Source organism: Doryrhamphus excisus, chromosome 1, assembly GCF_030265055.1.
Source record: "Doryrhamphus excisus isolate RoL2022-K1 chromosome 1, RoL_Dexc_1.0, whole genome shotgun sequence".
NCBI classification, from domain to species: domain Eukaryota; kingdom Metazoa; phylum Chordata; class Actinopteri; order Syngnathiformes; family Syngnathidae; genus Doryrhamphus; species Doryrhamphus excisus.
The window spans coordinates 24,324,872-24,340,376 of record NC_080466.1 but is presented as its reverse complement, the minus strand read 5'-3'; the positions used below and the strand labels follow the sequence as shown (position 1 = coordinate 24,340,376).

Genomic DNA, 15,505 nt, shown 5'->3' with positions numbered 1-15,505 from the left:
TCAGACACAAAGACAAAGCACAGGCTTCTTATTTGCTGGCAGTGCTGTTAGCTTTTTGGAACAATGGTGCTTTCAGGTGCATCACATAACTTGTCGGGTTGCCACTGAATTCCCGGACACTTGGAAATCACAGCACAGCACGCATGCACGTGCAGCCGAAATCACATGATATTTACAAAAGCAGCCCCTTGTTGCTGATAACATGAGACAACGTTCTCCAAAATGTTCTACAGTAAACCTCGGATATATCGGACTCGGATATATCGGAAATTCGCTCACAATGGACAGAAAAAAAGAACCATTTTTTCTGTAATGCATTTCCAATAAAAATTAATTGCATATATCGGATTTTTTATAACGGATTTCGCCTATTTCGGACAAAATCTCCAGTCCCGTTCCAATGCATTTCCATTAAATTTCCCTCGCAAATTTCGGATGGCCGCATCGTGGCGCTCCGATTCGCCGAATCGTGACAGGCCGCTATACGACGTCATTTGCAGCGTTTGGGGTACATTGGAAACATAGTCAAGGAAGTGCCTTTTTATAACGGATAAAATCCGATTTACGCATATACTGGATATAAATCCGATATATGCGTAAAACGGACATTTTCCGGTATACGCATATAACAGATTTCGCTTATATCGGACAAAACCAGTGGGAACAATTGAATCCGATATATCCGAGGTTTACTGTACTTATAACAGACATCAATGCTAAACAAATCCACACATATTCACGCTGAAACCATAGTCATCATGACGGACAAAAAAGTGAAGCTCAAATTTAAAGCTCAAAATATACAGTATATGACGTCAGGCCCATAAAAGTACTACAGAAGGCTTTTTACCTGGTAACAGGCGATACCAAGGCCCAACCAGGTAAGGCAGGAAGGAGATTTTTCACAAGCTTGCAGGTAGGCCATTTTAGCTTGCTCAAACTAACGGGGAAGAGCAGAAATAGGAAATGGCTGTTTGAAATTGTGACTTATGTGGAAAGATTGTTTGCACTCTCACAGCAATTTAGCGGCCAGGCTTATACAATCATACAGTGATGACTGACGCGTAAATATTATCCGTGTACGCTCATGTCTAACCTTCTTCTTCTGGAGATAAACGCCTCCCAGGCGGAGAAGCACGAGGTGAGTGTCTGACGGCTGCTGTGGGAAGTCCAGGCTGCGTTCATAACTCCCCTGAGCCTCAGCGAACGACTCACACAGGTAGTGACAGTGGCCATTTAGCGCCCACATATCTGCAGACTGCTCACAGTGTGGATAAAACTCTGGTAAACATTCATTCATTCATCGTCTTGGTTGGTCATTTATATTACACTAGCATAAGCTGTGGCTAATTTGCCTAAAAATCTAATCTGAATGCCAATACTTCAATCACATGTTGACTGTTTTATTTCAATGTATCAAAATGCTAACCTTACTATCACAACTGTCCCTTCTTTATTGCGGTTAATTGGTTCCACGCTCCATCGTGATAAGCCAGTTTCCACAAGGTTTATTATATATATATATTTGATATTAAGGATGCTCCGATCAGTGTTTTATACTAGATACTAGATTTATACTTAGATTTCAATACCGATCGTCCAGATCATCCATATGCGGAAACCTCATTATTTGAAACTTCGGCATCCTTTAACACGAGAATACTACATTCTCATACTGCATTCTAACTATACTATAGGTCAGAAAAGTGTCTTTTTCTTCAGCCAAATTGTTCCAAACTAACACGATTTGTGTTTCTTGTGCCTTGATTTGTGTTTTTTTTGTAAAGATTGAATGTATTCTTCCCCTACCGGTTCTCCGTCAAGCAGGGCCTCACTGATGGTGATAGCAGCTTTGGAGTAGTCAGCTCTGAGCAGCTCCACACGAGCCAAATAAAAACGGTGATCGCCCTCTGAAGTCAGCTCCTTGGAAAGAGCATGCTCTGCCATCTGACAAAAAACATTTTCATGTCATTGGTCTTTTTTTTTCAAAAAGACTACTTAAATGATCCATTTTGCCTAAACCAGGGGTGGGCAAACTACGGCCCGGGGGCCACATGCGGCCCACTAAGCGTTTGAATCCGGCCCGCCAGTTGCTTTCTAACTTTTAACATACATGCTGGCAACATGACTTGCAAGTTGGATGTCTTATTCAGTCCAAAAAATAAATAATAATAAAAATAAAAATAATTAATTATTTGTTTTTTAAATGTAAAATTCAAGTTTGTTGTTTGATGTGGTCTGGTGTTTAAAGCGTTTGAATCCGGCCCGCCAGTTGCCTTCTAACTTTTAACATACGTACATGCTGGCAACATGACTTGCAAGTCGGATGTCTTATTCAGTAAAAAAAAATAATAATAAAAATGTAAAATTAAAGTTTGTAGTTTGATGTGGTCTGATGTTTAAAATGCTCTGGAAAAAAGGGATATATGGAACATATTTAAAACATATAGCTAATAATCTGACACGTTTACAGATAAAATTATACAAATAAGTAAATAAATAAAATAAATAATAAATATATAAAAATATAATATAATTGATATGTAATGTAATTGATAGTATAATTATAATATATATAATAAATTATATATATATATATATATATATATATAATGTGTAGATTAAATATAATATATAATATAATATAATCAATAAAATTAGACAAATAATTTAATTCAAGGTGGACTGTTAGAATTATAAGCACATACAAATATATACAAATATATATATATACAAATATACAAATAAATAAATTAAATAAAGAAATAATAAATATATAAAATATAATATATTAAATATAATAATAAAATTAATATATATAATATAATTAATCATTATAATATACAATAAATAAATAAAATTAGACAAATAATTAAAGGTGGACTGTTATAATTATAAGCGTAAAATAGTGTGTGTTATAAAATATATATTCTGGCCCCCCCGCACAGTTTTGTTAACTCAGTGCGGCCCACGAGTCCAAAAGTTTGCCCACCCCTGGCCTAAACGGTTACAACATTACTCTACATTACTGGTGAGTTTTTCCATGTGTTTTTCATGTTTGCTAGTCTGGCAAACAGGCTGCTGTGTGTCTCTTTACCTGCAGGGCATAGTTGTGCAGCAGAAACTCAAGGGTCTCAGTGTAAATAGATTTGGACAGGACATTGTTTTCTTCCGCCTCTGTGTGCTCTGCTGTGTCCTGGTTATCAGTCTCCGTGTCTATGATGAAAAGATCAAAACGTAAGTCACTATGGTGGCTCCAGTAGCTCATAACCACCGCAACTGCTTTTATTTACATCTGGATCGAAAAATATCACCTTTTGTTTGAAACCACACGTTTTTCATGTGGGAAAAAATATTGGGAAATGTGACTGTTATCTTTTGATGGCCTGGTGTGTCCTATTACGTTGCTTAGTCAAAATAAACGTCTTTGCTAAGTTTCAGATTGGTAGGGACAGGTTCTGATAAAGAAATAAAACACTGGAATATTAAGTAACAGTAAGATACTATCGTAATAAACACCTGGTTTTTACATAATATGCAAAAATATAGAATAAAATGAAACACAGGGCTGCACGGTGAACGAGTGGTTAGTGCGCAGGCCTCACAGCTAGAAGACCTGAGTTCAATTCCACCCTCTGCCATCTCTGTGTGGAGTTTGCATGTTCTCCCCGTGCATGCGTGGGTTTTCTCCGGGTACTCCGGTTTCCTCCCACATTCCAAAAACATGCTAGGTTAATTAGCCACTCCAAATTGTCCATAGGTATGAATGTGAGTGTGAATGGTTGTTTGTCTATATGTGCCCTGTGATTGGCTGGCCACCAGTCCAGGGTGTACCCCGCCTCTCGCCCGAGGCTCCAGCACCCCTGTGACCCTCGTGAGGATAAGCGGTAGAAAATGAATGAATGAAAATGAAACTCAGAAAAATCCAGATTGTTACCTTGTGTTATGGGATGAAAATTATTAATATATATATATTTTTTTAATTTGAACTTTCTTCATACATTAAACAAGCACAGGTAGCTGTTTATGCATCAGGGTGTCCTCCAGAGGAGACCTCGAGATGAACAGTTCTGTAAGTCCGAGAGAATGTCTGACTTACTGCACATTAAAAAAGTGCCTTTCCTGATTGTGTGTCTTGTGTTTTTATCTGCCATTGATATTATATATTGTACTATATTGTCCCATATTGTCCTGTGTTTATCTTTATGGCTTGGGACTACAGATGAAAATGAAAATGCTTTAATTTGGCTGATGTTGAGTGTTCATAAATGTGCCTTGTCCCAAATAAATAAATCAAATAATAGCAGGATACTGACCTGGAGGTATAATGTGATTTTTCTCTTCCTGGACCACTGGATTTTCGCTTTCCTCATCCACATCCACACCCACATACATATCCACACCGGCATTTTCTGCCTCGTGAGTTTCATTATTTTCTTCCTTTGCAGTCAGATGGTTTGCTTCCTTTGCGTTCAGATAGCTTGTAGCCTCCAGGAAAGCTCTTTCAGCCAGGATGTGTTTGTCCTGGCTCTCTTGGACCAGACCTGGAAAACAAATGCAATGTGGAAAGTGGCTTTTCTCAGAATCAATTGTCACTTTAGAAGCTTTGAATTATTTAGGACCTACGCTGACACTTAGCCAGTCTATGCAATCCAAAAAACGTATGTTTAAAAATGATATTGTTTTAGGTAAAGGACAGGAAACGTGTCCACACTAATCATCCACACTAATCAACACAGAGGATTTTTCATGAAGGATGTGTCTATTTGTATGCGGAACAACATCAGAGTGAAAAGTTGGATCTCACCAAGCAAGGTCCAGGCCACCAAACTGGGAGGTTCTATGCTGGTGGCTCGCTCCAGGAAAATTTCAGCTTGCTCAAAATCATTAAACATGGCTGCCAGGACGCCGCACATCATCAGACTAAATGGAGAAAATGATGGAAAGACACAGACTGGAATGTGAATTTCAAGCCTGAACTGACTTGTTGTGACGAGAAGCAAAAAGCAATGCTTCATTTTATCTTAAACAAAATGCATCCTCCCATAAGTTATGCTAATATATGCTAATATATGCACTGACCGATCAGATGGAAGTACCATCTGCTATGTTTTAATTGCATTTTTATGTCTGACCTGGGCTGGTGTGCTTGCTGAACAGCGACGGCATCATGGAAACACATTTTGGCCATCATGTATTCTCCATTTTGCATGTAGAACCCCCCCCACTCAAACTTGTGGGAGGGCTCACGGGGCTCCCTCACAACCAACTGCAGCAAAATACACACAAGATTTACTGGTTTGAATTTTTCAATTTCTTTGCCCATCAACACTGGCAAGGAGCAGATGTTTTACAGGTGTTATCGTACCTCTTGGTAGTAGCGAACGGCCAGACGATAATCCCCCATGAGCTGAGCCTCTCGAGCAAAATGTCTAAGATGAGAAATGCTCAAATGGATCTCATTAATGGGGTCTTCCTCAATACCATGCGAATAAATCTAATTAGGGGGAATAATTACAGTGATGAAGGTTTATGTCTGTATAAACTGTAAAGTGTGTGTATGTGTTTTGGGATGGGTGCATGTACTTTGTTGAGAGCAACGTGCATCTCATCCACCAGGTCCACATACAACTTGCTGACAAATTCATGCAGATCCTGGTCCACTGTAAACGAGTCTGTCTGCTGCATCTTGTCACGCACGAACTTCACCACTGCGGGCTACAAACCACAAGCACGCAAACACAAACACACAATCATCTGGTCAAACTGCAGGTCAAATATCACCTGGTGGACATATCAAGCACATCCATGTTGCACGACTCCAACCTTCATTTTTTCTTTAAAGGCAAAATATCTCCCAGAGACGTTGAGAGCTCCCATCAGCTGAGCCATCATTTGATCCTGATTGCAGTTAGTGAGCGGTTGGAATCCTGTTCCAAACAATTCCTCGTACTGCTCCGAAATATGCTTCACCACTTTGCCCACCTGCTTGTGGAAGTTCAACACCGCCTACACAGAAAGGTAGTGTTAATTAGTCTCTATATAGGGTGTGAGATTCACGATTGATTGTGAGTATACAGTGTGTGCATACACTATACTATACACTATACTATACACAATACTATACACTATACTATACACTATATGTGTATACATACTGGGTTACCTACACATTACACCTACACTGTGGCTGTTGTGCTGACATTTTTATTGTGTTGCCTTTCTGTGACCTCCTGCTAAGGCTCTAATATCGAAAATATGCTTTAAAAACATGGGCGGGACCAAAACTGGAAGTGGCCACGGTTTAACCAGAAATGGGTGGGGCTTATAGCAGTACTCATTCATTCATTCATTTTCTACCGCTTTTTCCTCACGAGGGTCGCGGGGGGTGCTGGAGCCTATCCCAGCTGTCTTCGGGCGTAAGGCGGGGTACACCCTAGACTGGTCCTTATAGCAGTACTGATTGATTTATTCATTTAAGTCTGAATTTGAAGTGGGTTGATCAGAATTTGTCCCCCCAGCAGCAGCAGGTGCCCGGCACCCGCAGGCTGCGGCACTCCGCCTACCCGGCCCCCAGGATAACCACCACCACCCCACCCACGCCCCATCCCAGGATCCCCACCAGAACCCCCAGGAGGCAGCCCAGCAAACAAGTCCGGGGACACCCAGCCCCCGTCCGCCCAAGTAACTTTTCAAACCAAAATAGAGGTGAGCTGTGGAGCCAGTGGGCAACGCCAGCTTGCCAATTGCAGCCTGCCTGAATGAGGCATCGCAGCTCCTCTGTGGCTGCCACCTGCAGCCTGAAGAGTCAGTCTAAGGAAACAGGGCTCTACATTAAAACCAAAAATGACTTGCTTGTGGGGAATCCTTAAGGTGAGAACTACTTGCCCCAACTTGCCCCATGTAAAATGAAAAGACTGCCATAATGATATTATCTCATTTTTGTGGCATCACATGAGAATCTCAAATAAAGATGAAATGATGATCATTTCTTGTGGTTGTTTTCCTACATAGATCATGACGTTGCATGGAAATCTGGATTGGCAAGAGACTTCTAGGCGCTTTGACTTTTAGAAGTTGTGCACCACAATGAAACATTATTGAATAGACACATTTGTGTACTAGTAAAGTGTTTTTAATCCAGAAAAAAATGCTCAATGGTCAAACAATAATTTGTGAAGCAAAGGTGAGAAAAATCCACAGAGAAATGGAAGCGCTAGATTTTGTAGCTTGTGCAAAATCAGCACTTGGTATTGGATCTAATGGGTGGTGTTTCATTGTGACCACTTCAAATTGTCACAGCAATGTGATTCACTCACCTGTGCCATCATTTGATTTGCTGCCGCTAATAAAATACTTGTTTAGGAGGCACTGCTTCATCACTTTTTGCTGTTTTCCTTCACAAGTTGTTGAAGAATTAGACCATGTTGGCAGCGACGCCATGATAGATGTTTTCCTAGTCAAACCATCGCTGATTGGTTGATCGCCAACAAGAACGGGTTTAGGTAAAACGCGGACTGTGGACTACGGACCGCGGTCTAAATAAACGATTCTGATTGGTCCATTTCAAGATTTGCAAGGATTGGTTTGCAAATTACCACCGGAATTACACAGTCCGTGTTTTACCAACACCCAACAAGAACCGCTTTAAAAAAAACTCTTGGCAGTACGGCATGCCAAAGTGCACTTGCCCCACGGGAATATCACTGATTGGATTTACTTGCCCCAATTTGGTTTTAACTTGCCTCGGGCCATCGGTACATCGTTATTGTCGAGCCCTGGGAAAGGTAGTCGCTGTTTCATGTTCGTACTCATCAAAAATGACTATCCGTAACGGATACTCGTTTATAACAAGTATGCAACTCATACCTACTGTACTCCATGTACTAAATTGCTATTGGGAGCACATTAAAACACACACTTATTTACGGGATAAAATTCTATAATGTATTTGAATATACTAACTCTTTCAGCTCTGTTGGGTCCCGTTGAAGGTATGGGCCTTGGGGGGATCAGTGCTTTCACCCTGCAGAAAGATTTCAGAACATTTGTGCCAAATCTAAGTATAGCATGTGCTGACAAACTGCTTTTTCGGAGTTCCCATTTTTATGACAGCTCTGTGCCAGAACCTTGCAGGTAAGAAAAGACATACAACACATGTCATGACTTAAGAACACTCAGTGCACATTACCTTCTAGCCAGCTCCTCCGATGATGTTATGGACACCAGTGGTTTCGTCAAGGAAATTTCGATTAAAATGTATGATCTGGACTCCGTATAAGCCTGTCATGATTTGGAAATTGAGCTTATCATACTTAGGGTTCTCAACTTGCCATCACAGAAATATGTTCTAATCATATTCATTCCGTACAATGCTTCGAAACTTACTTTTCTGTCTGAAGGGATGTGATCAATTACGTCCGAATCTGTCAAACCGGCACTGCCAGGCGCCTGACACACAAACACAAAATAGACATTTAAAGACACAATGACTTGTGTAAAATGTGTATTGTGTGGTAAACTACACAGTTTCATAGTTTGTTCACATGGATGTTTGTACCACATAGAAATGAGAAAATTAAATTATTATATGCAAATTCATTCATAACCCATCATACTTGTTGATGGTAAGAAAACATGTTATTTTAGACTATTGGTCATTTTTTTTCAACAAATATTAAAAAAAAACACACACTTTGCTGTAACTTACGTTTCACATTTTCTATACCTCTTATCCTATATGAGGGTCACAGTGTCATGCTGGAGCTTATCCCAGCTGACTTCAGGCGACAGGCGGGGTCCACCGTGGACTGGTGGCCAGCCAATCACAGGGCACATATAGACAAACAACCATTCACACTCACATTCATACCTATGGACAATTTGGAGTGGCCAATTAACCTAGCATGTTTTTGGAATGTGGGAGGAAACCGGAGTACCCGGAGAAAACCCACGAATGCACGGGCAGAACATGCAAACTCCACACAGAGATGCCAACCGGAGATCCGAACTCAGGTCTTCCCGATCTCCTGACTGTGTGGTGAACATGCTTACCCCACATTAATGTATAATTAGCATATTATATTACATATTAACTTACATTGCATAGTATTGGTCCTATTTTGTACAAACATTATTTGTGAAATGCATGTAGTGGCATCATAGTAAAATAAGCATAATGTGTACATAATCAGTACATCCATGAGATGTGACCTGAGCAGCTGCATATGTTGGTATTATTATGGTATCAGAAATGAAGTGCTGGACAGTATGAGCATATTAGACATTATTATCGTTTTTGGCAGTCAATACCATGAACTCCCACTACTCTTACATTGTCAGATTGAGCACTCACATCCCACTCTTAGGTAGATCTCAACACTAACACACAGCATTGTTAAACTTACAAACCTTAATACCATTTCCTTTTGCATCCTTGGGCTTTCCCGTATTTGTCTTGGAAAAGCCTAAAGCTGTGCCGCAACGTTCTTTGTTGCTTCCAGGCTTGGAAAGCTCTTTTAAAACACTGAAGGTGCGCTTGGCCTGGTGAACAAAAATAGGATCAGTGACTAACAAGTCAGACCGTAGGATTACTCTGACAATACGCCATGACTACTATAAAAAACGTGCCCGTTGCAATACCTTGTTAAGTAGTAAAGTGCTTGAGTAAGGATGAATAAGGTATGCTCCTCGGATATGGGTAATTCCTGGATACAGCAAACGGCCCATGTCAATAAAGGCTACACCATGGGAGGGTATATGCGGTTCCTCCTCTGTTCCCTGCATGAATACACAACATTACATGTTGTTGGAGAAGAGCTACGCTACTGATGGTCAGCAGTACAATAGTTTCTATAATAGTCAATACAATAGTATTGACTACAATAGTCTATTCTAGAAGAATGACAATCTCACCATCTTGGAAGTCATGCCTGCCTTTTCGTTGGGAACCAATGACTTCATGATCTCAAGTGGCCACAATCTGCTCTCAGTGATCTTCTGACGCAGCCTGAAATCTCAGTGGGCATTATGGACCTCATTTCAGCTTGCACGTGTCGGCTATACTGCATGTGTGAATTTGCTGTTTGGTGGATGTTTTGAGAAGCCAAACGCTTTACTTAAGTGGCCCCACCAACTACCTGGAACTACCTCATCACCGAAATCCCAAAAGGAACTTGGTTTACGGGACAAAGCGGGGAACTATAAAGAACTATAAATAACAAGTAAGCTGACCTGGTAGTTCCACCTGCATCCAGAAAACAGGACATTTCTGTATCCCAGCTCACTCGGTTCAGCAACGTCTCTGCTTCATTACGAAAGTCACGATCCTGTGGTTGACATTCAGAGCTTCAGCTTTTCACTGTTCTCGTCCACAGCCAAAATATTTCTAGGTTTTGTGTTGGTGAGCTAAACTGTGCCTACTTTATCAACGTACATTGAAAGTGTAATAATGTTTTGCAACCTGAGTAATTCCATGCAGAGTATGAACATCAAGAGCTACTGACTTGTACCATCTACCATAGGTTTTGGTTGAATTTGCAAGTACCTCTAATCCAGAAAGCTCGCCATCTTCAAGATCAATAGGTTGGCTCTCGAAAACAGCTCCTGGCAGGAAATGGTTCCCAGGAGCCAGGAGGGCGTGATGGGGCCTCTTTCTCTGTCGGCCATTTTCTTCCCTGTGCCCACCTGGCTTCATTTGGCCTTCAGCGAACAGCAAGAGCTGATCTCTCTGGGAGTCAGAGGAACATAAGACACTTTATAACACGAGACTCATAGTGCTATTATGCAACATTGCACTGCAGTCCTACTTTATTAGGAAAGACTAATGCTACGCTGGTGACTGTCGTGCAAGTAACCCTGTTACACCCACCTCTGCTGCACATGGGAACTCCATTGCAGCAGTGCATATGTATGGGGGGGCTGCAGGTCCACCACTCTGATTGAACGTATCAGGGAGCGAGTAGGCAGTCTCCAGAACTACCTTCACCAGGTTGGAAGTTGAAAGGTCTTCTTCTGTGAGTAATGGAGCTGGCACGTTGACACACACGTCCAGAATGGGGTACTACATGGGGGAAGGGTCTGGATTATTGGGTGAAAACAACACTGGAGATCCAATATAGGCTGATTTCCATTTACAGCAAAAGTATTTCTTCATTCCTCTACAGATTGTAACACCTTTTACTAAGATGACAAATCTGAAGTGGTGGCTATGTAAGGGCGGCACTTAGCTATTAACTTTACAAGGTTGGAATTCTTGATGCAGTTTTTATATTGGATAATAGATAATACACACACTATATACACACACCACTCTAAGCTAACTGACCTTGGAGTTGAGTCCCGGGATTGAACCCTTTTCTGGGGGGGCATTAATTGCATGAAGCACAACCGTGGATGAGAAGCTACACTCGCCTGAAGACAGAAAGCAGAAAAAGAATAAAATGCCATAAAAGATGAGATGAAAGCATCAATAAAGTGTTGCCAATGTGTTAGTTTACCTTGCAACAATGGCAGCAGGTCAATTACTGCCTGGCCAAGGACGACTGCTTTTGGCTCCGCTTTTTTCTTCTCAGGAACAAGCTCAATCAAAGTCACTGACAAAAATAAACGCAAAATTAAACGCATGCTTGACCAAATCATATGTCAACATTGCTGAGGAAAAAGTTCCATATTGTGATTTTTTTCAAGGGCCAATGGCAAAAACAGGAGCCTATTTCACAAACACGTACTGCAAAGGTTGCCGTAACAGTCCCCTATTGGGCACCACATGAGATATCAATACATAATTCACTTAATAAGGTTTTATTTAGGTGGAGTACTTTGTACTTGTAACAATAGCTGAACTTCTTGCTTTGCAGCTTGTGTGTGTTAGAAACAAAACATAAGGTGTGTTGCAGGTAGTGTGTGGCAGAGGACACAAAATCGAATTGCTATTGTTATTGGAAAAGTTCCAAGGTTCCTGTACTTAATGTAGAAGGAATGGTGTACGTCTTTTGGAAACGACACATCGATAAAGACTTCGACTGCAAATCATTTTACAGGATGCAATGAATATAATATCAAAGCCACTCAATAACACCATGATTTTCCTGTCAAGTTGGAGTGTCCTTTTTTTCTCATAGAATATGTAGGATTGAATCATCAATCAAGAAAAGACCACGTTATGTTTTCTGTAACTCATGTCACTTGTTCTGCTTGAAAAGTAACATTTGTTATGTTTTCTATAACTCATGTCGTTCACGCTCCTTGAAAAGTAATAGTGATGTTTTCTGTAACTCATGTCACTCGTGCTACTTGAAAAGTAACATTTGTTGTTTTCTGTAACTTATGTCACTCTTGCTCCTTGAAAAGTAACATTTGTTAATTTTTCTGTAACTCATGTCATTCATGCTGCTTGAAAAGTAAGTTATGTTTTCTGTAGCTCCTGTTACTCGTGCTACTTGAAAAGTAACATTTGTTAATTTTTCTGTAACTCATGTCATTCATGCTACTTCAAAAGTAAGTTATGTTTTCTGTAACTCATGTCACTCGTGCTCCTTGAAAAGTAACATTTGTTAATTTTTCTGTAACTCATGTCATTCATGCTACTTCAAAAGTAAGTTATGTTTTCTGTAACTCATGTCACTCGTGCTCCTTGAAAAGTAACATTTGTTAATTTTTCTGTAACTCATGTCATTCATGCTGCTTAAAAAGTAGCATTTGTTATGTTTTCTGTAACTCATCTCATTCATGCTACTTCAAAAGTAAGTTATGTTTTCTGTAACTCGTGTCACTCATGCCACGTACTTGAAAAGTAACATTTGTTGTTTTCTGTAACTTATGTCACTCTTGCTCCTTGAAAAGTAACATTTGTTAATTTTCTGTGACTCCTGTCATTCATGCTGCTTGAAAAGTAAGTTATGTTTTCTGTAACTCATGTCATTCGTGCTACTTGAAAAGTAACATTTGTTGTTTTCTGTAATTCGTGTCACTCGCGCTGCTTAAAAAGTAACATTGGTTATGTTTTCTGTAACTCATGTCATTCATGCTACTTCAAAAGTAAGTTATGTTTTCTGTAACTCATGTCATTCATTCTGCTTGAAAAGTAGCATTTGTTATGTTTTCTGTGACTCGTGTCATTCATGCTACTTCAAAAGTAAGTTATGTCTGTAACTCATGTCACTCGTGCTGCTTGAAAAAGAAAATTTGCTGTATTATGTGCGCTGTGCAATGGAAACACAGAAATACAAAGAAAGAAATCAAACAAATACAATGGTAATTCAACTGATCAAGCTGTATTTCAGTAAAGTACCAAGCTACAGACCTATGACTGGTTTGTGGGCGATGTCATTGAGAGGCAGGGCATCATTGCAGCAGACAAAGCTACAGGTGTAGTCATACTGGATGAACAGGGCCGTGGGATCCACTGGCTTCTTTTCAGATTCTCCCACAACTGCACCATTCATCTCCACCCGAACAAGACTTTGGAGGTTTCCTGCTTTTTTGCCATGCTGACAGAAAATATAATGTTGTAATTAGGTGTGGAAATGATACATCAAAAAGACAGAAAGAATACTGTGTTCCACAGATTCAACTATATTGTCCTGAACTGGTGCTTACACTATAAGAGTAACGTCAGTCATCCAACAACATCTACATGTCAGAACTGGGAAGGGTGGAGGGACACATGGATGACCTCTCGATGAATGCCAACAATAAAGATAAGCAAATGAATCTCTTCACTCACCATGTTAGTTGCCCGAATGATAGTTACTTTGATGCAGAAAGTAGTCTCTACTTTGTCTACAGCAGACTCCATTATTAAAGGCTAACCTGCAAATAATGAAATTAATAGGATTATAAATCGATGTAGATCTTTGATATAACAGTTTTACTTTAAATGCAACCTCACCTCTAATCCTTGTACAGATAGATTGCTGTCAAATGCTTGCAGATCATCCACTGTGCGCCTATTGGAAACGCTTTGCCTCGTTTCCTCTTCTTGAGCTGTGCTGAAGACACAGACATAAAACTATGTGTTTAATATTTCACCAAATGTTATTGTTATACATGTTGCCTGACAACTGTGTGGTGATTCACATTGAAGTGATACCTTTAAAGGGGGATGCCTGATCAGGTGTTTTTTTTTTAAGCTGAACTAAAACTGTAATATTGGGCTGGCAAAGATCTTAAGAAAATCACACTTTCAAATAACAATTTAGTATGTCAAAAAGTAGGTGAAAACTACAGCACAGCGATAAAATCCATTCATTCATTTTGTACCGCTTATCCTCACGAGGGTTGCGGGGGTGCTGGAGCCTATCCCAGCTGTCTTCGGGCGAGAGGCGGGCTACACCCTGGACTGGTGGCCAGCCAATCACAGGGCACATATAGACAAACAACCATTCACACTCACATTCATACCTATGGACAATTTGGAGTGGCCAATTAACCTAGCATGTTTTTGGAATGTGGGAGGAAACCGGAGTACCCTGGAGAAAACCCACGCATGCACGGGGAGAACATGCAAACTCCACACAGAGATGGCCGAGGGTGGAATTGAACCCTGATCTCCTAGCTGTGGGGTCTGCACGCTAACCACTCGTCCGCCGTGCAGCCAGCAATAAAATCCATCTCCCGTTAAAATTCATTAAACTTGACCATAAGGTTTACCCAGTCATTTGCTCATTGGTGTCGGTGAACTTGCACTTATAATTATACGTTTTTGCTCTTTCTACATGGTCCCTCCACTGTTGCCTATAGCAACCAATGTTTTCAATCCCGTCCGGATGGATAGCATTTTTCGAGCCAAAAATAAAGTTGTATCTTGCTATAGAAAGTGACTTTTTACGTTTAAGGATGTCGTTGAGTGAGTGACTTAGTGATCTCACAGCAACAGGTTGATTTTCTACACAATTTTACAGCACTACCATCTATCCATAGAGCGTACAATAACGGAAGTATCTCATCTCTACTAATATATCTATCTACTAATCGAATATATTTCATATTTAAATAAACCGTTACATTTAACTTGACTTTTAGCTAAGCAACAATGCCCCCAAATACCTCAGGGTAGTCCTGAAGGTGCACCTTTCGGTTGGAACCTGGTTTCCTTCCACTTGAGCACTCGACGCTCTGACGTCATAAAGACGCTGATAACCGCACACAGTCATTCTCATATTATTTTTGTATAATAACAACAACAACAATAATGGCATTATTATTTATTATGTAATTTACTCTTTCTAAAAACGTTTTAAAGCTGTCTACTGTACGCTAAGTGGAGCCTCCGTGTCAATAGAGGGCGCTTAAGCTTTTCGTCGCTGCTAGCTTGCCATGCTTCATGGACGGATACCGTGGCTGTGCTAACTAACTACTTCCGGGAGTTGTAGTTTCAATGATTTTGTCACTTGTGTGAGAGATATAACACTATTCTGGTGTTTATCTTGTACTGTGGTAAAAATGTCATACAACTACGTGGTTACCGCTCAGAAGCCCACGGCGGTCAACGCCTGCATCACAG

General features: G+C 40.4%; 2 protein-coding genes across 3 annotated transcripts in view; one reads left to right on the top strand and one right to left on the bottom strand.

Annotated features, from left to right (window-relative positions):
• The window catches only part of cfap70 (cilia and flagella associated protein 70), a 20,681-nt gene extending 5,210 nt beyond the window's left edge, over positions 1–15,471 (bottom strand). For both annotated transcript variants that reach the window (XR_009119084.1, XM_058046129.1), the window contains exons 1-25: positions 15,049–15,471; positions 13,892–13,991; positions 13,727–13,812; positions 13,304–13,490; positions 11,499–11,594; positions 11,327–11,412; positions 10,871–11,062; positions 10,547–10,729; positions 10,234–10,328; positions 9,916–10,009; positions 9,643–9,780; positions 9,412–9,543; positions 8,389–8,451; positions 8,192–8,283; positions 7,966–8,026; positions 5,827–6,009; positions 5,587–5,718; positions 5,369–5,497; positions 5,136–5,269; positions 4,808–4,923; positions 4,317–4,544; positions 3,098–3,216; positions 1,810–1,947; positions 1,097–1,258; positions 851–940 (exon numbers count right to left, since the gene is read on the bottom strand). Coding sequence is in view for 1 of the 2 variants with exons in the window: in XM_058046129.1 (XP_057902112.1) it covers positions 851–940; positions 1,097–1,258; positions 1,810–1,947; positions 3,098–3,216; positions 4,317–4,544; positions 4,808–4,923; positions 5,136–5,269; positions 5,369–5,497; positions 5,587–5,718; positions 5,827–6,009; positions 7,966–8,026; positions 8,192–8,283; positions 8,389–8,451; positions 9,412–9,543; positions 9,643–9,780; positions 9,916–10,009; positions 10,234–10,328; positions 10,547–10,729; positions 10,871–11,062; positions 11,327–11,412; positions 11,499–11,594; positions 13,304–13,490; positions 13,727–13,798 (2,922 nt within the window). In the remaining variant the exon portion in view is untranslated. The remainder of the gene's footprint in view (positions 1–850; positions 941–1,096; positions 1,259–1,809; positions 1,948–3,097; positions 3,217–4,316; positions 4,545–4,807; positions 4,924–5,135; positions 5,270–5,368; positions 5,498–5,586; positions 5,719–5,826; positions 6,010–7,965; positions 8,027–8,191; positions 8,284–8,388; positions 8,452–9,411; positions 9,544–9,642; positions 9,781–9,915; positions 10,010–10,233; positions 10,329–10,546; positions 10,730–10,870; positions 11,063–11,326; positions 11,413–11,498; positions 11,595–13,303; positions 13,491–13,726; positions 13,813–13,891; positions 13,992–15,048) is intronic.
• The window catches only part of ddb1 (damage-specific DNA binding protein 1), a 45,349-nt gene continuing 45,012 nt past the window's right edge, over positions 15,169–15,505 (top strand). Inside the window, exon 1 of the mRNA XM_058046128.1 lies at positions 15,169–15,505. Coding sequence (XP_057902111.1) covers positions 15,445–15,505 — 61 coding nt within the window. The 5' untranslated portion in view covers positions 15,169–15,444.